Source organism: Megascapheus bottae, chromosome 9 (assembly GCF_031878675.1).
Source record: "Megascapheus bottae isolate mThoBot1 chromosome 9, mThoBot2.hap1, whole genome shotgun sequence".
Classification (NCBI taxonomy): Eukaryota; Metazoa; Chordata; class Mammalia; order Rodentia; family Geomyidae; genus Megascapheus; species Megascapheus bottae.
In genome coordinates, this window is record NC_143517.1 from 21,857,637 (window position 1) to 21,885,036 (window position 27,400).

General features: G+C 39.9%; 1 protein-coding gene across 6 annotated transcripts in view; it reads right to left on the reverse strand.

Moving 5' to 3' along the window:
• Positions 1-27,400, reverse strand: part of Stau2 (staufen double-stranded RNA binding protein 2) — a 616,065-nt gene that overhangs the window by 244,286 nt on the left and 344,379 nt on the right. For 5 of the 6 annotated variants that reach the window (XM_090338966.1, XM_090338968.1, XM_090338962.1 and 2 more), the window contains exon 2: positions 16,251-16,316. In XM_090338966.1, coding sequence (XP_090195092.1) covers positions 16,251-16,268 — 18 coding nt within the window. In that variant the 5' untranslated portion in view covers positions 16,269-16,316. Of the gene's footprint in view, positions 1-16,250; positions 16,318-27,400 lie in introns of all 6 variants that reach the window. The other variant, XM_090338967.1, reaches the window with a different exon arrangement.

The window sequence follows — 27,400 nt, forward strand, 5'->3', positions numbered from 1 at the left end:
GGCTTTCCCAAATTTTCTTTGCTTCCTTAGCACAAGACTGCTGGGCTCCCTTTTGGTTGCTTCTTGCACTAAAGCCAGTAAACTGCCTCTAGATTCTAGAAGAGCTTGTACCTCATTAGTCTCCATTCTTTCAGGGAGCACAGTCTAGTGTTGCCTATCATTTAATACTGGAAGAAAAAAAAAAGTTCCATACTTTGAATGTTCTCTGAAGGAGAAGCATATTTTTAACTGCAAAACAAGTTACCCCCAATTCAACAGCTTTATAAAATAAGAATGGATTATTTTTTATTTGTTCTGAATTTCTGCAAGTGGCTTGCACTGAATAGTTCTTGGCCAGGATATCTCACAAAGTTGAAGTGAAGATTTCAGTAGGGCAGGTGTCTGATACCCTGGCAGTGGGAATACTTGCTTCACTCATTTGCTGTTGGTTAAAGGTCACCAATTCTTGCTGGTTGCTGGCAGGTACGCTCATTTCCCCACAACATATGCCCAGTTTTTCACAACATGGCAACTAGCTATTCTTTAAACATGCAATCCAAAGCAAAGGAAGAGGGAGAGCATACAAGAGAACAAAATAAAGAGAAAGGAAGGGGAAAGGTAGGAGAGAGAATAGAGAACAGAAAGAATAGAGAGAACAGAGAATAGAAAGTACAGGAAAACACAAGGAGACAAAATAATCTATGCTCAAAAATAACCCATAACTGGAGCCGGGAATACGGCTTAGTGGTAGAGTTCTTGTCTAGTATGCATGAAGCCCTGGGTTTGATTCCTCAGTACCACATAAACAGAAAAAGCTGGAAGTAGCACTATGGCTCAAATGATAGAGTGCTAGCCTTGAGCCAAAGCAGCTCAGGGACAGTGAGTGCTCAGGCCCTGCATTGAAGCCCCAGGACAGGAAAAAAAATTACCCTACCATGTTCCCTTGGTCACAACCACCTTTACTGTGCAAATACAACACAAATGCAGTAATCACTAGAGACCATTTTGATAGTTGTTACACACAGGTTAAATGCAGTTCTTGTTAAGTCAGTATAGAAGATACTAAAAGTACTTCGTACTTTTTAGTGCTTTAGAATTCAAACTCAGGGCCAAGGACAGTGCTCAGGCCCTGAGCTCAAGCCCAGGACTGGCAAAAAAAAAAAAAAAAAAGAATTAATTATAAATACTGACTCATATTCTCAAAGGTTTAATAGTATCATTTACAAGGAAATAGAAATATGATTTGGGGATTAAACAAAAGGGTAGGCCACATAAATGGAAGAAGGAATAAGCAATTGTGGTCACTGTATTCAATGTACATTATTGCAAACTGACCTGCGGAACTTGAAGGTAGGCAGGGATGAGAGGGAAGAAATCGGGGAGAATGAAGGAATGGGTGGCACTGATCAAGAGTTTTGTACTCATAGCCTGACTTATGAAACTGTAATGTCTTTGTACAATTAATAATAAAAACAAAACTAATGTCATTCACAAATAAAAAGGAAAATATGACAGTGGACATAAAATTCACAGAAAGCAAAATAAAAGCAATATAAGCAGATCACAGAAATGCAAACTAAAACACCACTTTTTTGTCAGACAAATTATAAGAGATTAAGAAAAAAATTTGTCAGGGCTGGGAATGTGGATTAGTGGCAGAGTACTTGCCCAACAAGAATGAAGTCCCATATACTAATGGGGGGGGGGGGGGTTTGGTCTGTCATGGGACTTAAACTCTGGGCCTGGGCGTTGAAACTTCCAGTTTTCTGGTGGTTAATTAGAGATAAGAATCTCACAGACTTTAGTACCCAGGCTGGCTTTGAACCCAGATCCTCAAATTTCAGCCTCCTGAGTAGCTAAGATTATAGGCATGAGCCACTGGAACCAGCTAGCAGATACTTAAAAAAAAATATAATTGTATTTAGCCAGGCGCGGTAGCTCACGCCTGTAATCCCAGCTACTCAGGAGGCTGAGATCTGAGGATCAAGGTTCAAAGCCATTCTAGGCACAAAAGGACTGAGACTCTTTATCTCCAATTAACCTCTAGAAAATGGGAAGTGGGGCTTGGATCGAGAGTAGGGTGGTAGCCTTGAGCTGAAGAGCTCAGGAACAGCGCCCAGGCCAGTTCAAGCACCAAGACCCACAAAAAAAAAATATATATATATATTTAAAAATCCACATACCTGGGCCGGGAGTTTGGCCTAGTGGTAGAGTGCTTGCCTAGCATGCACAAAGACCCAGGTTCAATTCCTTAGTACCACATACATAGAAAAAAGACAGAAGTGGTGCTCAGGCTCAAGGGGTAGAGCTCTAGCCTTAAAAAAGTCCAAGGATAGAGCTCAGGCCCTGAGCTCAAGACCAAAACTGGCAAAAAAAAAAAAAAAAAAAAATCCACATACCCTTCTGACCAGACTTTTTTGTTTCATTTTGAGCCACATCTCCAGCTCCAGTATTTCAATTCTAGTAATTCATTATGATTACTGGAATGATCAATCTCAAAATTTCATTTTGCCACTAATTATAATATACCAGTTTGTCCAACAAAAAGGGGTTGGTTTAATAGTTTTAGTACTACAGAAGATTAATATTAAATCACTTCAGAATTTTTACATATTAAATAAACCTGTTTTTAATAACACATACTCACATAAAAACATACCTGCATAGAAAAAATCTAGAAGTATACACCCAAAATATTAGCAGTAATTATCTCTGTAAAAGAATAGTGAAGTTTTTGTGATTTTTTTTGGTTTGTTTAATTTATCAATCCAATGTAGTTTTACTCAGTAAGAATGAGCTACACATAGACATTAACACATTCTAGAGAGAGAAAGCACAACTGAAGATCACACTTTCATGGCAGAAAAATGCCATTATTATAACAGAACACAAGATATTTCCATGTTCCATAGCAATAGCAAGGTCAGGCAAAGCCAATATCAACTATCTTAAAGGTTCTTCAATCACTTAATTTTTAGTTTATTTTAGGAACACACAAGGAAGGATCTGGCAGCATCTGTACACAGTTCTTCCAACATTTTAGGAAAAGATCTCACATATCAAACATCAGAATCCTACAGACAGTGTTGAAAATCACTAGTAAAAATGTCAGCTCTCTTAAGTAAGGACCACCTCAAATCCCCTTTTCAGCCCATTTTACTTTTATCTTGAAAATCCTAACTCTCCCAAGAAAGAATTTATGCCATCAACATCATAAAGAAAAATCACTCAGAAATCTGAGAATTCAAATTCACACATAGCTAAATAAAGAGAAATTCTTTTTTACCGCTCTTATTCCCAATTATTGTAACACCTCTACTAAGTTTTGGTTGGTTGATTGTTTTTGGAAGGTTTTTTTATATGTTTTGGGTGATTTTTTGCTTTGTTTTATTTTGTTTTTTAAAAAACAGGGTCTGGCATTGTTTTAAGTGAACTAAGCAACGCAAGGGTGGTGATGGGAGGAAGGGAATGAGAAAGTGGGAACAGCTGATATCTAGCAAAAGGAAAGAAATGTACACATCACCCAATCCAGAAAATAGTTTTATTGTTAATGTTAGAGTTAAACTTCTTTCTTATGTAAAACCTTGAGGTTTTATATTTTTGTTATTCATAAAGCTTTGTAGATTATAATGGTGATACTTATCATTGTGAATGTTAAAATGTGTTTGTGACTTTAGCTAAGTATAACTATGCCTCAGTACTATGAAATATACAATTACTCAATCTCAATAAAGAACTCTTTTTTTAGGGGGGGGAAGGATCAGGGCTGGGAATGTGGCTTAGTGGTAGAGTGCTTGCCTAGCATGCATGAGCCCTAGATTCATTTTCTCAGTACAGAAAGTCAGAAGTGGTGCTGTGGCTCAAGTGGTAGAACATTGGCCTTCATCAAAAAAAAAAGCTCAGGGCCGGGAGTTTGGCCTAGTGGTTAAAGTGCTTGCCTAGCATGCATGAAGACCTGTTGGGGACTGACTGTGGGGTCAGTGACCTTGGACCCGCACAACTGAGTACACAAGGAAGTAAGCTCTTATCATGATTTTGGGCTGTGTCAATAGCTTCTCATTCAACCTATTTCAGACTTGAGACTGTTTGTACGAATGTAGCCCCTGGCAGTTCCCTAGTTTAAAGAAGTGTATTTAAGATTCAGAACTGGAAATAAACTGGGCTACGGTCTTGGGCTACAGGCTTCTTAAGCTGTGGCTCCTGATTTGGGCTGTAGCCCTCCTGAACCCCATCTGTTTGTCTCTCTTCTATTTTTTCCTAGTCCTTGCCCCCTATTTCAGGAATCCCAATCTGCGAACCCTGGTTTGCTGCCGGTTGGCCCCGGCATCTGGCGCCCGAACAGGGACCCTGAAAATCTGGGACGAAGGTGAAGGACCCCTCCCTGTGGTGAGTAACACATCGTAGGACTATTAAGAGAGGATCTTAAGAGAGTGTATAGTCAGGAGTAAAAATTATGGGTCAAGTTAATAGCCATAGGTTATTTCTACCGATCTTAACAGGCCTACTTGAAGCCCACGGAACGTGGGTGGAAAAAGGGGTGCTTCAGAGCTTCCTACAGTTTGTCGAGGAGGCATGCCCGAGGTTTATAGAGGAGGAATTCCAAAAAACCTGGCAGCGGATAGGAAAAAGAATTCAAGAATATTATAATGTATATGGCCCCGAAAAGACCCCAGTAGAGGCTATTGATGTATGGAATTTAGTAAGTGAATGCATAGATCCTCAACATGAGAATGCTGAACTTAATCTTGAATTAAGGGAACTTTATGAATTAAAGGACCCTTCTGAAAACCCTGAGGCTGAGCCATATGCCGCAGCCCAAGAGAGTCTAAGTGAGATCTTGAAAAGGGAACAACAACCAGTAGATATTGAGTATCAGAATTCAGGTTTGAATATCAAGGAGGAAAGTTATGATGAGTCAATGGAGGGCCAGATGGCTACGATAGAGAAGAAGTTAGAAGAAATGCTACATTTTCTATCGAAAATGGGGATGGAGCAGAGAGCCCCCCCAGAAGTAGGAAAGAAAGATGACCCTCAGGCCACTATGGTGTCTGATTCTAAACCTTACCCCTCACACCCACCGCCACCGGCTGCAGCCTTACAGCCTCAATCCCTTTTTCAACCTTTAGGCAAGCCTAAAGGCCCTAGCAACAAGTCCCTTTTAACAGGCACTACAACCAGGCACAGTGCATCGCAATTAAACCTGACTCAGGCTGCTAGAGAGAGGGAAGATATTTCAGGGCCTCGATGCTTCCCTAGTTTAGTTGATCATGATGAATAAGTATACCATCAACCTGTTCCTGTTAAACTGTTACAGGATTTAAAGAGTGCCTGCTCCCAATATGGGCCAACTGCCCCTTTTACTCAAGTAATATTGGAGGCCGCGTGTGCTGGTATTGCATGCCCAAATGACTGGAAGCGGCTTGCCAGAGCATGCCTTAGTGCAGGAGAGTACTTATTATGGGAGACAGAGTTCACTGCACAGTGTCGGGCTAAAATTGAAACAAATAGGCCTAAGAACCTGCCTTACACTGTTGATCAGTTGTTAGGAGAGGGAACCTATAAAAACACCGAAGATCAATTGGGTTATGCAAAGGAGGCCTATTTGCAAATAAATGCTGCGGCGAGAGAGGCTTGGAAAAGGTTACGCAATTCCAATCGTACAAAAAATCTAGTAGAAGTTAAACAGGGACCGAATGAACCTTATCTAGAATTTTTGTCTCGATTAATGGAGACTGCAGACTGCCTAGTACAAGATGAGAACGCAAGGAAGATTATAGTTAGACACATAGCCTATGAAAATGCCAATGCCGCCTGTCAGGCGGCTATCAGACCCCATAGGAATAAGGGAGGAATCACGGACTTTATTTCACTGTGTGCTGATATTGGACCCTCCCATGTACAAGGCCTTACCTTAGCCGCCGCTCCTCAAGGAAAGACTGTTACTGAGTTTCTAAAATATAGAGGTCAGCGGCATTCTCGGGATGCTAGACCCCCAGGGCGTTGCTTTTCTTGTGGACAAATAGGACATTGGGTGACGCAATGCCCACGCCAAGCCAGGTTAAAGAGAGAAAAATCACCTGGCACATGTCCACGCTGTGGTAAAGGGAAGCACTGGGCTAAAGATTGCAAGTCAGCAACAAATCGCAATGGCCGCCCGTTTTTGGGAAACTGGAGAAGGGGCCAGCCCCTGGCCCCGCAAAACCATGGGGCAGTCCCTCCCTCTTCTCGGCCACAAGTGCATCTTCTAACAACCCCCCAAGATCAGTCTCCAGCCTCCTCCGTGCCACCCCAGGCAGTGCAGGATTGGACCTCTGTTCCTCCACCTGCTCAGTATTGACCCCAGAGATGGGGACACAAGCTCTCCCCACGGGGGTCTTCGGCCCCCTTCCCCCGGGAGTGGCTGGATTGCTGTTAGGGCGAAGTAGCTCAGCCCTTAAAGGGATACAGATTACACCTGGCAAAATTGACCAGGATTTTACTGGAGAAATCAAAGTTATGGCCTCTGCCCCGAAACACGTGGTATCGATCCCAGCCGGTCAAAAATTAGCACAACTAATACTTGTGCCTTTACCTCCCGGGGAGACTGCTAATTCCCCATGTGGACAGAGAGGATTTAGATCTTCTGATATCTATTGGGTACAAAGCATAAAACAAGAGAGGCCTGAGATGACTATATTTATACAAGAAAAGCCCTTTAAAGGAATATTAGACACTGGAGCAGATGTGTCTGTGATATCTGAAAAACATTGGCCAGCCCAATGGCCCCTGACAACCTCTATGACTTCCCTACAGGGGGTAGGGAAAGCAACTGACCCACAGCAGAGCAGTGCGATCCTTGTTTGGAGAGATGAGGAAGGGCACTCTGGTCATTTTCAGCCATTTGTCCTGGATCATCTGCCAATTAATTTATGGGGTCGTGATATCATGGAAAAAATGGGAGTGTATATGTTTAGTCCTAGTGCTGCGGTCACTAAGCAGTTACTTGATCAAGGCCTCCTCCCCTTTAGGGGACTAGGCCGAGCAGCACAGGGGGAGCTAGAGCCACTCCAACCCCAGTCTCACCCTACGAGACAAGGATTAGGGTATTCTTTAACGGGGGCTGTAGTTTGTCCTGCCCCTCATGCTGATCCCATAAATTGGCTCTCTGAACAACCGGTATGGGTCGAACAGTGGCCTCTTTCACTAGAAAAGATCATTGCAGTACAGCAGCTGGTACAGGAACAGCAGGACTTGGGACATGTGGCCCCTTCTAACTCTCCATGGAATTCTCCAATTTTTGTTATAAAGAAAAAGTCAGGTAAATGGAGGCTGTTACAGGATTTGAGAAAGGTGAACGCGACAATGGAACTGATGGGGGCCCTACAGCCTGGCTTGCCTTCACCCATGGCAATCCCAAAGGATACTTATAAGATTATTATAGATTTGAAGGATTGTTTCTATACTATACCCCTGGCGCCTCAAGACTGTAAGCGCTTTGCCTTCAGCGTCCCCTCTGTTAATTTTAAAGAACCCATGAAGCGATATCACTGGCTTGTGCTTCCACAGGGCATGGCAAATAGCCCAACTTTATGTCAAAGTTTTGTAGCTAGAGCCATTTCTTCCACTCGTGAAAAATTTTCTTCTGTTTATATTGTTCATTATATGGATGATATCTTGTTGGCTTGTTCTGACCCTATCGTCGTACGACAAGCCTTTGGACAACTAAAGCAAGATCTGAGCCTCTTTGGCCTTATAATAGCAGCTGAAAAGGTTCAGGAACACCCCCCTTTTACATATCTAGGCCATATATTAGGCCCACACTATTTTAAAAGTCAAAAAATACAATTAAAAACTTCACACTTAAGAACTCTTCATGATTTTCAGCAATTCTTAGGAGATATAAATTGGCTTCGGCCTTATCTAAAGCTCTCCACAGGAGAGTTAAAACCCCTCTTTGATATCTTAAAAGGAGATACCAACCCTACATCCTTGCGCGAATTAAACCCTGACGCCAGGAGGGCCATCCAAATTGTAGAAAAGGCAATTTCCCAGCAACAAGTGACCTATTGTGACTATTCTAAACCCTGGGGAGTTTACATTTTAGCTACTTCTCACTCCCCAACTGCTGTATTGTGGCAGGATGGCCCACTTTTATGGCTTTATCTACCATCAACACCCGGCAAAGTGCTGACCCCCTACTACGAATTGGTAGCTAATCTGATACACATGTGCCGAGTGGATTCCCGTAAATATTTAGGTCAGGAACCTCATTTTATCTGTGTCCCATATAATCTACAACAACAAGATTAGCTATTCGCCCATTGCGATTCTTGGGCCATTGCTTGGGCCAATTATACGGGGAAAATTTTGCATCACTACCCGTCTAACAAACTTCTCCAATTTGCTGCGTGTCATACGTTTCTATTTCCTTCCATAGTACGGGCCTCGCCTTTATCTTCTGCCGCTTTGGTATTTACAGATGGATCCTCTAATGGAACGGCTGCTTTGACCATTAATGGGAAAACCCAATCTTGGGTTACAGGTTTTTCCTCCGCCCAAGAGGTGGAATTAGAGGCTGTTTTACAAGCACTCGTCCTGTTACAAGACGAGCCCTTTAACTTATACTCAGACAGTCAATATGTAATTTGTGCTCTTCAAGTCATAGAAACTGTTCCCTTTATTGGAACTACTAACTCCAATATTCAGACCCAATTTCGCCAAGTACAAACTTTGCTTTGTTCTCGCAACCACCCTTGTTTTTTTGGCTTTGTTCGAGCTCACACTAATCTTCCTGGCCCTTTAAGTGAGGGCAATGCGGTTACTGACTCCGCCACCAGAGTTTACTTAACTCAGGTTGAACTTGCTAAGCAGTCACATGCCATCCACCATCAAAACAGTCGAGCCCTGCGCCGACAGTTTAAATTATCTAGAGAAGCAGCACGACAAATAGTTAAGACTTGCTCCAACTGTGTCCCTTTTTCACCAGCCCCCCATTTAGGTATAAATCCACGAGGACTGCTTTCTAATCACATTTGGCAGATGGATGTCACACATGTTCCATCATTTGGCCGATTAAAATATGTTCATGTTACTGTAGATACTTATTCTAATTTTATCTTGGCCACCCCCCTTGCTGGGGAAGCTACTAAACATTGTATTTCTCACTGCATTCGATGTTTTGCTGTGATGGGGATTCCCTCGCAAATAAAAACAGATAATGGCCCTGGCTATGCAGGCCGAGCATTTCAATCCTTCTGCCATTCCTATAATATCACTCATATTACAGGCATTCCTTACAATCCTCGAGGTCAAGGGATCGTGGAGAGAGCTAATGGAGTATTAAAACATCAAATTGCTAAAATACAGAAAGGAGAGTCGTATCCCGCTACCCCTGTGAATATACTTAATCATGCTTTATTTGTTTTAAATTTTTTGAATTTGGATTCAAATAATTTATCTGCTGCTCAGCGATTCTGGGAAAAAAGAGCGCAGCGTCCTTTTGCCTTAGTAAAGTGGAAGGATCCCCTAACTGGTGCTTGGCATGGACCCGATCCTGTTCTAACCTGGGGTCGAGGGCATGTATGTGTTTTTTCACAAGGAGAAAATGACGCCCGCTGGCTGCCTGAACGCTGCGTTCGGATCGTGGAGAGTGACAGTGGCTATCCAAGCAGCGACTCACTGGGCCTACACCCCCAACCCTCCAGTGGTGCATCCTGCGACGTGGGAAGGACCTGAGTTATTTGTGCATGTCAATTGGGACTGCTACTGATCCACTTGTTCCACACATTCATATGAGCTGTGTTTCTCCTCCTTTTACTATTATGTAGGGACCTTTTAACATATTCATTGACTCTACACAATTTAATATGTGACATTATTTTGTCTTTACCATCCCTCTTCTTAATAACCTTTTTTGTAACAGATGCCCAGGTGAAAAGCAAAGGCCTCCAGAGGTAAGTGGAAGTCGGCCGACCCCCCTGTATGTCTGCGTTTTATTTTATTTTATTTTATTTTTGTTTGTTTGTTTGAAAAGATGCACTGTGGGCCTAAAACAGAGGCCTGGGTGGTCAAGGGACGCCTTGACCCCCCCTCCCCTTCTGAGTTTCTTGTCAATAACAAGGCATACCTGAGAGTCCCACCAGCAAGACATGTCTAAATCTAAAAATAACTGTTTGGTGAAAACATTCATTTGAGCTCATGTTTTTTTGTGTTAAGTGTATCTGATTGAGTCCAATTTTCTTGTTATATGTCAATGTCTGATTACTTAAAAGTCTCCGTTTCTCTGTCTTGTTCGTGTTACATATTTTTCCTTGTCCAGTTTTGTCTTTAAAATTGGTACCATTTCTAAGTATGGATCCGTATGGTTTTTCTGTGCGTACTCAAGCACACATCCTTGTTATTTTTTTTTTTTTTGAACATTTCTGGGCCTAGCATGGCCACTCCCCCATATCTGCAGTTGTAACAAGCCCTGGAAAAATAAATTCCAGCTAAGTTGCCTTGCAAAAAGTTTTGTTTTGAACCTGGTTCTCACCTGTAAGAGTAAAATTGGCAAAACTCTCTTGACACAAACTTCCGGAAAATGAACGGCCGATATTAATTTTGCGCGCTTTATGATCTTTGAGTATGAATGTGTGTGAATGAGTGAGTGAACATGTTCAAGGTTAAATTGTCAGCATGCTGTATAAAACAATGGATAAATTTATACTTAAACACAAAGACAATTGGGTAAATCTAAGCTTAAAACTTCAAGAAAAATATTAGGTTTGAATGTTTTACAATGTCTCAAAGAATTATTGTGTTGTCTTAAAGAAAAACTGGTAAATATTTTTCTAGATCCTGAAATCTGCATTTTATTGCAGGGCATACAGCTGTTTACATTGTAAACATTGTATCCTGTTTAGCACAGAGGTATTAGGGAATTTGGGATTTATTACCTTAAGTTAAAGTTTGGAGACATGTATTAGAGATTTAAATGTAAAATTGTTCATTAACGTCAGAAACTTTGTCTGTCTGTCTTTTCTTGCAAACTGACACTAGAAATCTAATGGTAAAATGTGGATAATGTGATTAGTATTTTAAAGGAATGTTTAAAGGTTTATCTCTGTATGATTTGGTTTCATGTTACTGGATTGCAATTGGATGTATCTTAGAAAAAGGAGGAAACTAAATTCACACTTAGATTTTTGGTGCACTGATGATGTTTGTAGTTCTTGCATTAAGGAAAAACATATTTGGGTTTAAACTGTGGGAGTTCTAGGCAGCATTCTTAACTGAAGGAAAAAAAATGCCTCTTCTAAAAGGAGGCCTGAAGGCAAAGGGCGTTCCTTGAGCCCAAGGAGACCTGGAGAAAAGGGAGTGCCTTGAGCCCTTAAAGGTTTTTCAAATGCAAATGAAGACTAAAATGTTAAGTGTTTAAGTTAAAAAGTGTAAACATTTTAAAGAACATTAGAAATGGGTTTCTGAATAATATTTGAAAGTGAAGTTGTCTTAAATGTTTTAAGAAAGAGAAAAAAGGAAAATCAGGACTACCAAAGTAACTTCCAGCTAGCCCATGGAGAAGAACAGCTATCCTTATTCAGATGTAACTTTGGCTTTTACCAGGTTCTAGGTAAGCTCATGCTTAGAGACTATTTCTGTGTTGACCACCTTGTTGCTTTAATTGGAGTAACGTGGCCTTTTGTAGGACTCACTGATCTGAAAACTGCAGTTCTGAGCCAACCCCGGGCAAAGCAAAGTCCCTGTGAGACTGTGGTGTCTAATCTGGCAGCAGAGTGCTAATTGAGGCAGAGTTGCTTTGGAGCTCAAAGTGGCAGAGTGCTAGCCTTGAGCTGGAGAGCTGAGGGACAGTACCCAGACCCCGAGTTCAAGTCCAGCAACCAAGCAAGTGAAAGGCCCATGGGATGTTTATCCCTGTGTGGAGAGACACTACTGGGACAATGAAGTATCCAGATGCAGAAAGCCTCTGCGTGGATGGCAGAGATGGTGTCAGATCCTAGAGTCACTCGTGCTTGGCCATTCAATATTAATCAGAGCCGGGAGGTCATAGAATAGTTTGTAAGCATGCCTTACTAATGCCCGTGCCTTTCATAACTGGGCAGGAACTTGTCTATCTTCTGTGATAGTGGGTAGTTTAAAGTCCTAATTGAGCGAAATTTTTATTTTTTATTTTTGACACCAGCCACAAATTCAGGAAATGTTTGTGGATCTGAGGCTTGTGTCTCTATTAATCTGTTTAGATCTGACAACTGAAGCATTGTTAAGGTTGCAGAAATTTAGTTCCCCAGACAATCAAGAAAAAGCCTTTGCAAATGGGTGCTATGTAAGCTACACTATTGTAGCCAAAGATGGTTTGTGCAGTTGTTAAATGTCAAATATGATCTCTAGTTTGGAGTAAATTATTGTTCCTAATATCTAATCCTTGCAACCCCTTGATAAAACAGGCTAGGCTTCTTAAGGTCCCTGGTCAAGCACAGAGACAACACCCCTGAGTCAGCTTGAAGAAGTCACAGAAGTTGAATCTCCACCCATCAATCCCCGTTAGACCAAGGGACCAAAGTCATTTTTGGAAAATGTGACAGGATAAATTAGGGGTATAGAAAAGAGTAAAAAATTGCACTTGTGTTTCTTTTAAAATAAAGACGGGGGAGATGTTGGGGACTGACTGTGGGGTCAGTGACCTTGGACCCACACAATTGAGTACACAAGGAAGTAAGCTCTTATCATGATTTTGGGCTGTGTCAATAGCTTCTCATTTAACCTGTTTGGGACTTGATAGCTTCTCATTCAACCTATTTCAGACTTGAGACTGTTTGTACGAATGTAGCCCCTGGCAGTTCCCTAGTTTAAAGAAGTGTATTTAAGATTCAGAACTGGAAATAAACTGGGCTACGGTCTTGGGCTACAGGCTTCTTAAGCTGTGGCTCCTGATTTGGGCTGTAGCCCTCCTGAACCCCATCTGTTTGTCTCTCTTCTATTTTTTCCTAGTCCTTGCCCCCTATTTCAGGAATCCCAATCTGCGAACCCTGGTTTGCTGCCGGTTGGCCCCGGCAAAGACCCGGGTTCGATTCCTCGGCACCACATACATACAAAAAAGCCGGAAGTGGTGCTGAGGCTCAAGTGGTAGAGCTCTAGCCTTGAGAAAGTCCAACGACAGTGCTCAGGCCCTGAGCTCAAGCCCAGGACTGGCAAAAAAAATAAAAAAAAAAAGCTCATGGATAGTGCCCAGGCCTTGAGTTCAAGCCTCAGGACTGACAATCAACCAACCAACCAACCAATAAAAAATAAAAACAGGGTCTGGCTATTCACAGTGCAGGCTGGCCTGAAATTCATGACCACTACACCCCACTTCCCCACCCCCCCACCCTCCACACCTCCCACTCCCGGGCTTCTGCATCCAAATGCTGGGATTACAGATATGCATCATCACCATGCCCAGGTTAGAGTTGAATGTTTTGATGAATGAAAATTCAGTCAATAACAAGAACAAGAAGAGATCCTTAACTAATCCTAAAGCTGTATGTGTCTTACACACTAATTATGTGTATCTCCAGGCACTATGTACAATTTCTAGCCAAGGGCCAAAGAACTGCCTATGGGAACAACTTCTAGGAATTGTGTAGAATGACTAATTTCAACATGACCAATAAGTAGCAAATGAGTACAACTGCACAGTATTAATCTACATTATAATTCTTAATCAAGTTGGCTACCATAGATCAATGATTATTTCCCAGAGTCTAACAGAACATGAAACAAAGTATTCTAATTGCATTTAGTGGCAACTTCATAGTCTCCTAACATCCTGCTGATCCTTCCAATGAGATGTGGTAGCAGCATTAGGGTAGAGAAAGAAATGAGCAGAGTACAAGCTAATATTCCTTCAAGCCTCTACTAGAAATGACTTAAAGACATTTTTTTACTACACAAGAAAATTTTCTAAACAGAAAAATTAAAGAGCATCTTTATATAAAGGAGATTTTATTGTTTTTTTTCTTTTTGTTCCACTACTGGAACTTGAACTCAGGACTTGAGTACAGTTGCTTAGCTTTTTTACTCAAGGATGGTGCTCTAACATTTGAGCCATACCTCAGTTTCCAGCATTTTGCTGGCTAATTGGACATAGGAGTCACATTGACTTTTCTGCAGGGATGGCACTTGTATAACCTAAGCACTGTAAAATACCAAAACTTAAAACACAATTACATGGATATTGGGGGGAAATAATGGACATGTTTTTTCTTCAGTGATAATGGTAGCATCATTCACCCACTTATCAGTATTAAAAACACAACAACTACAGCAGGGAATGTGGTTTAGTGGTAGAGTGCTTACCTGGCATGTATGAAGCCCTGGGTTTGATTTCACAGTACCACATAAACAGAAAACGCCAGAAGTGGCACTATGGCTCAAGTGATAGAGCACCATCCTTGAGCAAAAGAAGCTCAGGGATAGAGGGCCCAGGCCCTGAGTTCAAGCCCCAGGACTGGCAACACACACATACACACACCACCACCACCACCAACAACAACAACATCAACAACAACAACAACAATTTATATTATTTGCTATAGGACATGGAATGTAGAAGTAAAACAAGCAAAAACCAGTCTTTGTGAATGAAGCTTACATCAAACAACAGAGACAGACGTCAACATAGTCATCCTTCAGTATCCATGGAGGTTCAGTTCCAGGACACACTTCAGATGCCAAAACTTGTGGGTACTCAAGCATATACAAAAATATATATTTCAGGAAGTGAGGCTACAGTTCAGGGGTAGGGTGGTAGCCTTGAGCTGAAGAGCTCAGGGACAACACCCAGGCCCAGAGTTCAAGCTCCATGACCCACAAAAATAATAATAATAATAACAACAATAATTATAATTATTATATACATACATATATGCCAGGAGTTTGGCCTAGTGGTAGAGTGCTTACCTGAGTTCGATTCCTCAGTACCACATACATAGAAAAAAGCCAAAAGTCATGCTGAGACTCAAGTGGTAGAGCTCTAGCCTTGAGAAAGTCCAAGGACAGTGCTCAGGCCCTGAGCTCAAGCCCAGAACTGACAAAAAATGAATAAATAAATAATGCAGCATGCTGAAGGTTTATAGAAGCCCTCTCATACACTTTAGATCATTTATAGATTACTTTATACAATATAAATTGTTATCCTGAACGACACATTCAATTTTTTTCAGTATTTTCAACTTATCATTGGTTTAATCTACACATGCATTACCAGAGGATGCACTTTCCATGGACATGGAAGGCCAACTCTAACTCATTTGAGTAACTTAAATGTTACAATTCTGTTAAAAGAGGCCTGTGGTCACGTGAGTCAAGTACAGGAAGGGAAAGAGAGGTTCAGGCAGAAATAGACTGTGCAAAGTCCCTGGAACTAGAATAGCCTTGCCCAATTTAGGAACTAAACCAGTCCAGATACACTAAAGTATTAAGATTATTTCTCCAGAATGTGTGAAGCCCAAAAAGTGGAAAGAGATCAGGGGGACTGACTGCAAGAGAAGTCTGGAGTTCAGAACAGAAGCCTAGACAGGTATAAAATTAGAAGACACTGGCTTAGAGATGAAACTCTCTAAAAGAGTATGAGGCTCATCCTTGGGAGCAGAGGATGGATTATTTTCTCAAATCACAGAATATAAATTAATTATTTCTCTTTTGATTTACAAACAAAAGAAAATGAAGCATTTTATAATATTATACCTTCAGTACAATACTGTTTATTCAAGAAAGGTAAAATTAAAATATATATAGTTCTTATATAAACGCCAATCAACTAAGAAAAAATACTTTCAGTGAGCCTATGGTATTGTATTATATGTCTATAGAGAACTTTATTTAGCAGAGAACTTCTTTTGGCCTTTTCCAATGCCCTAGAAAAAGAACCTTTTTTTAACACACTGACACAACTACTTTACAAGATCTGTCACTAGGAATGCTTTCAGTCTGCAGAACTGCCAGCCACTGGTGCTAGACCATGATCACAAGCACCTTGAACACACCAAGTCCTGAAGGGATGTGACATTAAAACAAACAAACCTTTTGCTCTGTGTACTCAGAAGTTATCTGCTTTCAGAACTATCAGTATTTTCCTTAAACCATCAGTCCCCAATAATGACTCTACCTATAGTACATAACTGTTTTACAATATTCTATAATATATAACTTCTCTATAAACAGTGCTCAGATTATGGTTACAAAAGAAGAGACTTAAAATTCCCAAAATTTATGACCAAAGCATCACATAAGTATGACATGCCTTAAAACAAACTCACCTGATTTATTTGAAGCATGTTAAGATAATATTGGTCAAACTGCTGTATACCGCACAGCTCCAAAAACTGGAAAATAAAAATGAAATAAAGTTCAAGTTAGTTGTTAATATCAATGACCAGTTCACACTTTACATACATACCTTGATAAAGTATCAAATATAAAATGGAGTTGGTCCAAACCAGCATAGAACTTGAATAAAAACGTTCCATACCTGGGCTATTCAATCCAATAGGTAGCTACTAGGCACTGAGCAACTAAAAGATGACTACAACCAACACAGTAAATGTGTAATTTTTCCTGAATGGTAATTTAAACTTAACAGGAAACTGGGTTTGACCTCAGGCCCCTGAACTTACTATAGAGGCTTACCACTTGAGCCATGCCCTAGCCCTTTTTTTTTAAGTTACTTTTCAGATAAGGTTTTGTATTTTTGCCTTGGGCCAGCTTCAAATCATAAACTTTCTATTTATTGCTTCTCCATGGCTAAGATTACAGGCATGTACCACCATAGTCAGCTTAAGTTTACTTTTGCTTTGTTTTGCTTTTTTGTTCTTTTTTTTTAAAAAATATTTATTTATTTATTATTACTTTTTTTTTTTTTTGCCAGTCCTGGGCTTGAGCTCAGGGCCTGAGCACTGTCCTTGGACTTTCTCAAGGCTAGAGCTCTACCACTTGAGCCTCAGCACCACTTCTGGCTTTTTTCTAGGTATGTGGTACCGAGGAATCGAACCTGGGTCTTCGTGCATGCTAGGCAAGCACTTTAACCACTAGGCCAAACTCCCGGCCGCTTTTTTGTTCTTTACTTGTAGACTTATGGCTAATATCAGACTCCTCTTGTTCTAGAGTTCTAAAAACTGAAGAAAGAGAAGCTGTGAACAAATTCAAACCTTTCAGATAAACATTTAATGTGGAATGCCCTCGCTTCAGTCAGGTTTTAAACATCCTTGTTCCCTCCACATCTGTTTAATTTATAAATTAAGCAAAGAACATACAACAACACACACAAGTAGCCTCCAAGGTATTGCAGAAAAAAGAACACACAGTAAGTTACCAACCCAGATTTATTTTTTTTTTGCTTCTGCTTTCAATATGAACATACTATGCATGTAAAAATTTTATGTGTAGTATGTACACAGGTCCTGGGGTCTGAGGACTCTCCCTTCGCCTTTTGTTCAATGTTCGTACTCTACCACTTGAGCCTAAGCTCCACTTCCAACTTTTTGCTGGTTAACTGATTTGGCTTTATCACCTTTGTCCCTCTCTCCATGGTCGTATTTCTTTGCATGTGGTAAATCCTTTCATTACTTTATTTGCTGGAAACCAGTAAAGTCTCATGGACTTTTTTGCCCCATCTGGCTTCAAACTGTAATCCTCAGACCTCAGCCTCCTGAGTACTATAGGCATGATACACAGGCACCTGGCTAAAATTTTCTTTAAAAAATTACCCTGGGCTGGGAGTTTGGCCTAGTGGTAGAGTGATTGCCTAGCATGCATGAAGACCCAGGTTCAATTCCTCAGTACCACATATATAGAAAAAAGCCAGAAGTGGTGCTGAGGCTTAAGTGGTAGAGCTCTAGCCTTGAGAAAGTCCAAGGACAGTGCTCAGACCCTGAGCTCAAGCCCAGGGCTGGCAAAAAATAAAAATAAAATAAAAAGTTACCAACATGATACACTCCATTACTAGATATGGCTTTACTACTTTCTAGGTTTGTCCCTATCTGCTTTGTTGTATTTCTTTGCATGTAGTAAATCCTTTCAATGCTTAGTTTATATAGATTCCAAGGAAGACAAAAAAAAAAAAACCCACAAAACATAAACTACGGGCTCTCTTAATGGGACAAATGCACATAAAATATAAATCAACACCTCCCCCACTAAAAAAATTACCAGGCTACCAATACAGAAAAGGGCTGAACCTATCACTCAGGTCACAATTTTTATGCTGGAAAACTTTAATAATAAACTGTCCCTCAGAATCACACACATCCAATCACACACACACATATATTTGGATACCATTTTCTCAAGAAGATAAACTGGAGACAGTTTAAACAATTGTGAAATATTTTGCTATTTCTTACGATAGTGTCCTCAATTTTGGTATTAACTTGTATTCTTTTTATGTTTTTTGTTTTGTTTTATTTTGTTTTTTGCCAGTCCTGGGCTTAAGCTCGGGGCCTGAACACTGTCCTTGGATTTTTCTCAAGGCTAGAGCTCTACCACTTGAGCCTCAGCACCACTTCCGGCTTTTTCTAAGTATGTGGTAACAAGGAATTGAACCCAGGTCTTCGTGTATGCTAGGCAGGCACTCTACCACTAGGCCAAACTCCCGGCCTTTATGTTCTTTTATTTATTTTCTTTTCATATTTCTAAGGAAATAGATCCTGTAGAAAGAAAATAAGGTATAAATACTAGTAAATTTGAAGTTTTGCCCTAAGTCTTCATATTATCCTTTAAGTCTTGGTCAAGTTATTTTGTCTTTGTTTCATTTTTTTCAGGTTTTTTGTTGCTGTGTTTGGTTTTTTGTATTTTTTTTTTTTGCCAGTCCTGGGTCTTGAACTCAGGACCTGAGCGCTGTCCTTGGGCTTTCACAAGACTAGAGCTCTACCACTTGCGCCACAGCACATATGTGATACCAAGGAATGGAACTTGAGTCTACACACATGCTAGGGAAGCACTCTACCACTAGGCCAAACTCCTGGCCCCTATTTTGTTTTTTTGCTTTTTTTTTTTTAATTTTATTGGTAAGGTGATGTACAGAGGGGTTACAGTTACATGCATAAGGTCATGAGTACATTTCTTATCAACCATTATTATCCATTCTTAGTTTTTGTGTTTTTTGGTTTTTGGGGTTTTTTTGCCAATCCTGGGCTTGAGCTCAGGGCCTAAGCACTGTCTTTGGACTTTCTCAAAGCTAAAGCTCTACCACTTGAGCCTCAGCACCACTTCCGGCTTTTTGCTATGTATGTGGCACCAAGGAATCAAACCCAGGTCTTCGTGCATGCTAGGCAAGTACTCTACCACTAGGCCAAACTCCAAGCCCCCTTCTTAGTTTTTCTACAACTCATTTTTTTCCCACTCAGTTTTTTAAAAATAAGGGCTTGGACTATTCACAATAGCCAGGCAATGGAAACAATCCAGATGCCCTACTGCAGATGGATGGATACAGAAAATGTAGTATGTATATACAATGGAATTCTACATAGCCAACAGACAAGATAAAATAATGGCATTCACAGGGAAGTGGATGAATGTAGAGCGAATCATGTTGAGTGAGACAAGTCAAGACCAAAGGAACAAAAGACGCATGGTATCCTTAATATGTGGCTATTAGATCCAAATAGTGTAAGAGCAAGGACTCAATATTTGCATACCCAATGATATGGACATGGTACAGGAAATATAAACACAACTATATAGACATAAAAACTTATAACTCTATAGAAATAACGTTTTATTACATTGATTAATATGTATCTACGATATATAAACCCTTAGCCTAATTTTGATTATGTTCTAAAAACTAAGTGCCTGTGATTGTATATAGAGATTCCCTACTTGTTTGTTAAACACGTCATTTGAAATATTATGTAAAAATCAATGTTAATAAACTCTTTTAAAAAAATAAATAAATAAGGGCTCAGGCCAGTAGTGTGTCCTAGTGGTAGAGTGCATGCCAAGTATGCATGAAGCCCTGTGTTCATTCCATGGTACCACGTACACAGAAAAAGCCAGAAGTGGTACTATGGCTCAAGTGATAAGAGCACTAGCTTTGGAAAAGCCCAAGGACAGTGCTCTGGCCCCGAGTTCAAGCTCCAGGACTGGGAAAAATAAATAAATAAATAAATAAATAAATAAATAAATAAATAAATAAGGGCTAGGAGTGTGGCTTAGTGGTAGAGTGCTTGCCTTGCATACATGAAGCCCTTGGTTTGATTACTTAGTACTACATAAACAGAAAAAGCTGGAAGTGGTGCTGTGGCACAAGTGGTAGAGTGCGAACCTTGAGCAAAAGAAACTCAGGGACAGTGCTCAAGTCCTGAATTCAAGCCACAGGACTGGCAAAAAGAAAAAAAAAAAAGAAAGGAAGAAGGGAAGGGAGAGAGGGAGGGAGGGAGGGAAAAGAAAAAGAAAAAAAATCTCTTGGTTCCATTTCCTAGAGTTCATCTCAATAACTATTATTTTATATGATCAGAAGCACATAGGCATTGTGCCTTTTTCTTTCCTAAGAGTATCCTTGTTTGGTCTCACTGTATGAGAATGCCTAAAGTTCTGTATAATTTATTGTGTCCTGGTGTATTTTAGATCTAGCTTCCACATATGAGAGAAAACGTGCCATTTGTCTCTCTGAGCTTGGCTTACCTCACTTAACATGATTTGTTCTAGGTCCATCCATTTCCTTGCAAATGATTATTATTATTCTTTTTTTACTAACTATACAAAATGCTATTGTGTATAGGTACATTTTTTTATGCACTCATCTATACTCTTTTCTCTTTTTGATCGGTTGGAATTATTGAACTCGGCCTGGGCTTTGTCCCTGAGCTCTTCAGCTCAAGGCTAGCGCTCTACCACTTGAGCCACAGCACTACTTTGGATTCACTCATCTATTCTAGAATATCTGGGCTGTTTCTATAACTTAACTATTGAAAATAGTGCAGCAATGAACATGAATGTTCAAGTGTCTTTACTGTATCCTGGCCTGTGCTGTTCTGGATCTGTCCAGGAGTGGCAGATTTTAACTCACAGAAACTGATAACAAGTGGTATATATTGAGAATATAGAGTGGAATTAGGATTCCACTCTAAAACTCAATGGCTCTATGGTGCTCTGAGTATTAGCCTAAAATAATTGTTTGATATACGTAAATCAGTAATGTTGGAATTTGTAATCTAAAAAGCACATTTTTTTAATTGTATTTTATTGTCAGGATGATGTATACAGGGGTTACAGTTACATTCATCAGGTACTAAATACATTACTTCTTGACTACTGATACCCCTTCCCTACAAAGCACATTTTTAATTCAAAAGTTAAGGTCATTAAATACTGCAGGGGCCGGGAGTTTGGCCTAGTGGTAAGAGTGCTTGCCTAGCATGAAGAAAGACCAGGGTTTGATTCCTCTGTACCACATACACAGAAAAAGCCAAAAGTGATGCTGTGGCTCAAGTGGTAGAGTGCTAGCCTTGAGAAAGCCTAAGGACAATGCTCAGACCCTGAGTTCAAGTCCTAGGACTGGAGAAAAAAAGAAAAAAAAAACCTGTAGCATTAGTCAAGTAGTATTGATAGTCAAATGCCACAAATAACTAAAACTACAAACTCAACTATTTTCTCATTTTTAACTGAAAATAATTAATTTGGAAGGTAATATATAAATAATATACTAAATGTACCTTAGTGACTTAGTGTTCTTTGCTTTCTACGATTTAGTAATATTTACTGCTTCCTTGATATCTCTGAGAAACACCATCTTGTTTAAATATCTCTGACACACTACAGACTTGTACATATTTCTTCAATATTAGAGTTCAGTAACATAACTGGCTCGAAGAAGCAGGCATAGAAAAATATTGAAGTATATACTTTTTTAAGTTCTAATCTTTTTATATGAAATAGGTATTTTATTAATAAAAATGAGAACACCTATTCACTTAAATTATACAATTTAAAATATTTTGTCAGTGTTTCCTTCACAATTATAAAAGGAAGAGCTGCATGAATTAAAACTTATGAAGCTAATGTCTTTAATAGCACTCTGGGAGGTAAATGGCTAGCATTAAAGAATTATTCTTAGCCAGGCTCTGTTGCTCACACCTGTAATCCTTGCTACTTAGGAAGCTGAGATCTGAGGATCACAATTCAAAGCCAGCTCGAGCACTATAAAGTCCATGAAACTCTAATCTCCAATTAACCACCAGGAAGTCAGAAGTGGCACTATGGCTCAAGGGGTAAGGTGGTAGCCTTGAGCTGAGGCACAACGCCCAGGCCTAGTATTCAAGTTCCACAACCGACCAAAAAAAAATATTCTTTTGGAAGTGGAGCTGTGGCTCAAGTAGTAAAGCACTAGCATGGACAAAAAAGCTAAGGGACAGTGTCCAAAGCTTGAATTAAAAATAAAAAATCCTGTTCCATTAAACAAGGTGTCAAATTCACACCAATACAAAAATTACAATTTGTAACCATATCATGGACAACTCAGAATGCCTACAGTGACATGTGTCTCTAATAACTTCATGTCTTCTTTTAAAGATATGCCAGTTATGATACATAGCAATGACTGTGCTTTAAAGTGATGTTACTCAAGAATGGTTTCTTTCCAGATCGAAGATTGTAAAGAAAAAAGAAAGAAAAGAAAATCTTTTATGCCAACAAATTTGAGAATCTAGAAGAGATGGATGAATTTCTAGCAAATACTGACATATCCAAACTGAACCATGAAGATCTAAACCAACTAAACAGACCCATTTCAAGTAATGAAATAGAAATGGCAATAAAAGATCTCCCATCCAAGAAAAGCCTGATGGATTCACAGCTGAATTCTACAAGGCCTCCAAAGCAGAGCTCATACAAACACTCCTCAAACTCTTCAATGACATTGAAAATGAAGGCTTTTACCAAACTCATTCTATGAAGCCAGCATAACCCTTATCCCAAAACCAGACAGGGATTCATCAAAGAAAGAGAACTATAACCCATTTCTTTGATGAATATTGATGCAAAACTTCTCAACAAAATACTTCAACAACTCATCAAAAAAATTATACACTATGATCAAACAGGATTCATCACAGGGATGCAAAGCTGGTTCAATATACACGTCAGTTAATATAATGCTTCACATGAACAGGAGCAAGGCCAAGAATCACATGACCATGTCAATAGACGCAGAAAAAACATTTGACAAGATCCAACACCCCTCTACTAAAAGCTTTGGAGAAATGGAACATTCCTCAGTATAATAAAGGCTATGTATGACAAATCTACAGCATTATACTTAGCATTATACAGCTAGCATTATACTTAATGGCGAAAAGCTAAAGCCATTTCCTCTAAAATCAGAAACAAGACAAGGATGCCCACTCTCTCCACTCCTCTTCAATATAGTATTAGAATTCCTAGCCAGAGCAATAAGGCAAGAAGCAAACATAAAGATGATCCACCTGGAGAAAGACGAAGTAAAACTTTACAGGTGACATGACTCTGTATTTAAAGAGCCCTACAGACTCCACTCCCAAGTTACTTGGGCTAATTCGAAACTTTGGCAAAGTAGAGGGTATGAAATTAAACCTCAAAAGTCAATGGTCTTCCTTTATGTCAAAAACTAGAAGAGCAAGGCAGAAATCAGGAAAGCAACTCCTTTTGCAATAGCCTCAAAGAAAATAAAATACTTAGGAATTAACTAAGGATGTAAAGAATCTTTATGATAAAAACCTTAAAAACATGAAAAAGGAAATTAGAGTAGAACTGAAGAAGTAGAAAAGCCTCCCATGCTCCTGGACTGGAAGAATTAATATAGTGAAAATGGCAATCCTGCCAGAGGCTAGCTACAAATTCAGTGCCTTATCCATCAATATCCCTAATATCCCAATATCATTCTTCAATGAAGATGAAGCAATCCACAAATTCACAGGGAATAATAAAAGACCCTGTATAGAAAAAAAAAATCCTTAGCAGAAAGAACAGCTCTGGAGGAATATCAATACCAAACTTCAGACTCTATTACAAAGCTATAATAGTCAAAACAGCTTGGTACTGGCACAAGAACAGGCCTGAGGACCAATGGAATAAAACTGAAGACCCAGAAATCAGCCCACAGACTTATGACTACCTAATCTTCAATAAAGGAGCCAAATAAATAAAAGCATGGAAGAAAGACAATCTCTTCAACAAACGGTGCTGGCAGAATTGGTTAAGCACCTGTAGAAAACTAAAGCTAGATCCTTATATGTCACCTTGCACCAGAATTAATTCCAAGATCAAAGACCTTAAGTTAAAAGCAGATACCCTCAAAACTTTATGGGAAGGAATAAGAGGTACACTGGGACTCCTTGGCACAGGTGGAAAGTTTCTTAATAACAGCCCAGAAACATAACAAATTGAAGAAAGTTTGTACAAATAGGACTGCATTAAACTGCAGAGCTTCTGTATGGCAAAGGACATAGCTAGCAAGTTAAAACAAAAAGCCCACAGAGTAGGAGATCTGTTGTATAACAGACAGGGGCCTCATATCTAAACTATATCTACAGCTCAAACTAGATCTGTCAAAAACAAATCCTCAAGGAAACAACCATCCCATTAAAAGGTGGGCTAAAGACTTAAAGAGAGACTTCTCTAAAGAGGAAATAAAAATGGCCTATAGACACACGAAGAAATGCTTAACATCTCTGGCTATGAAAGAAATGCAAGTTAAAATAACTTGGAGATTCCACCTCACTCCAGTTAGAATGGCCATTATCAAGAAATCTAATAAAAGCAGATTCTGGCAGGGCCGTGGCCAGGAGGGATCACTACTACACTGGTGGTGGGAGTGTAAACTCATTCAACCATTATGGAAAGCAGTATGGCAATTCCTCAAACGACTAAACAGAGCTCCCCTATGATCCAGCAATCCCACTCCTGGGCATTTATCCAATCGTCCAGAAACAAGGCTATACTAAAGCCACTAGCACAATGTTCACTGCAGCACTATTTACCATAGCTAAGATATGGAACCAACCAGATGCCCCTCAATAGATGACTGGATCAAAAAGATGTAGTACTTATACACAATGGAATTCTACGTGGCTGTCAGAAAGAATGACATCACCCCATTCATAAGGAAATGGAAAGACGTAGAAAAAAATCATATTAAGTGAAGTAAGCCAAACTTCAAAGAGCATAGGCTCCATGGTTTCCCTCATTTGTAATAATCAGTACACAACTAGGATTCTCCTAGCAAAGAATCACAATAGCTCAAAAGCTATATACATATGGTCATAGAGGATGAGACTAACAAAATGAACTCTAGGTTATGGAAACAAGAGGTTTATCTTTGTGACTGCTATTCTTAATGTACTATATGAAGTTATTTTTTTTCTTTTTTTTCCACTTATGGTTAATCTCATGTGGTTACTGTATCTGACTTTGTTACCTGGTATATTGTATATATTTGTTTATTTGAAATAGAGAAGGGAAGGGGGAAAACAAGATGATTGGGAGGGGGTGGGGGAAGGGAAAGCATGAGAAGGATCTACATTGGAGAAATAATGTATCCATTACCTGATGAATGTAACTTTAACCCTCCTATACATTATCCCAACAATAAAATACAATAGAATTAATTTTTAAATGGCTCCAGGTTTAAACAAACAAAAAAAGACATGCCAGTCTGCTGTTCTCGGTTTAAAAACATTTGATATAGTAGGAAAACATAAGCGTGCAGTTATATGCTGTGGTTTCACAAAATTCCACCTTCCCTCTTGTCAAAAGTTTCCTGCTACAATTCAAGCCAATTACAATTAAGTTACTTGTAGGGAAACCTAGCTCCACCTCTCATAAATGCCCTAAAATGATGTCCAGTCAGGCATATTTGCACAAGCAGTTCCAGATTCCAAGCTATCAAAAGAAGAGGTGGGCAGTGGATAGAGGCTGTGTCACCCCACAGGGGAAGACTTGCTGCTCAGGAACCACTGCAAGTCCAATCTGTATCTGCTCACATAACATACCACTTCTACAGGGATTTATGCTTAGCCCATCTAATTAAAGCTGTAAAAGTAAAAGTCACATTGATACTCAATAAAAGGCTGCTTTATAAAAGGACATCATTACTAAATTAATACCTACCTTTTTGTTTTGGCACAGACCCCCAAACTGGTGGGTAATTCTCATTTAAATGCATTATGAAAGGCAAAAATATTTTCTATCCTCATTCTTAACACTACAAAATACACAAAACTAAATACCAATGCAAAGCTCCAGATTCTAAAAGAATCACGGAGGATATTTTTTGGTAGGTCCTGGGACTTAAACTCTGAGCCTGGATGTTGTTCCTGAGCTCTATAGCTCAAGGCTAGTGTTCCACCACTTGAGTCACAGCACCACTTCTGTTTTTCTGATGGTTAATTGGAGATAACAGTCTCACCGACTTTTTAATGCCTGCATTGGTTTTGGACCGTGATCTTCAGATCTCAGCCTCCTGAATAGCTAGGATTACAGGCGTAGCCACTCAACCTGGTAATTTCTTTATTTTTATTCTTTGTTGTGGTACTGGAGATTGAACCCAGGGCCTTCGGCTTGCTAGGAAGCACTGCGCCACTTAGCTGCTCAACTCTTGTTCTTATCTCTTCTCCCCATCCCATTCCTTTAGTGACAACGTCTCCTGTGTCCCCAGGCTGGCCTCCTGCCTGTGATCTTCCTTTCTCCCTTGCCTAGTGCACCATCACACCTAGTTCTTCCTTCCTCTTTCATATGTACAAGTTATACCAAGTTCTGTTCCCCACCCCCTTTTTATTTTGCCAGTCCTGGTACTCAAACTCAGAGCCTGAGCACTGTCCTCGGGCTTTCTCAGGCTAGCACTCTACCCCTTGAGCCACAGCACCAATTCTGGCTTTTTCTATATATATGGTACTTCAAGGGGTAGGGCGGTAGCCTTGAGCTGAAGAGCTCGCTGAAGAACTCAGGGACAACACCCAGGCCCAGAATTCAAGTATCACGACTAACAAAAAAAAAAAAAAAGTACAAGAGAGAGAGAGAGAGACAGACAGACAGACAGACAGACAGAGACAGAGACAGAGACAGAGAGAGACAGAGACAGAGAGAGACAGAGACAGACACGGGGTGGGGGGAGGGAGATTGAGATTGGCCAACTACATAGTCTCATTTTCTGTATTGTTTGTGTAATTAAAAGTTTCATTGTGGGGCTGGCAATGTAGCTCAGTGGTAAGAATGCTTCCCTGGCATGCATGAAGCCCTAGGTTGAATTCCTCAGTACCACATGAACAGAAAAGGGGTGCTGTAGCTCAAATGGTAGGGCGCTAGCCTTGAGCAAAAGAAGCTCAAGGACAGTACCAGAGTAGAGTTTACAATGATGTTCTTTGCATTATCCTTGCAACTGTTTCTGAAACCTTTAGACTATTTTCATAATAAAAGCTAAAATTTTTAAATTACAGCC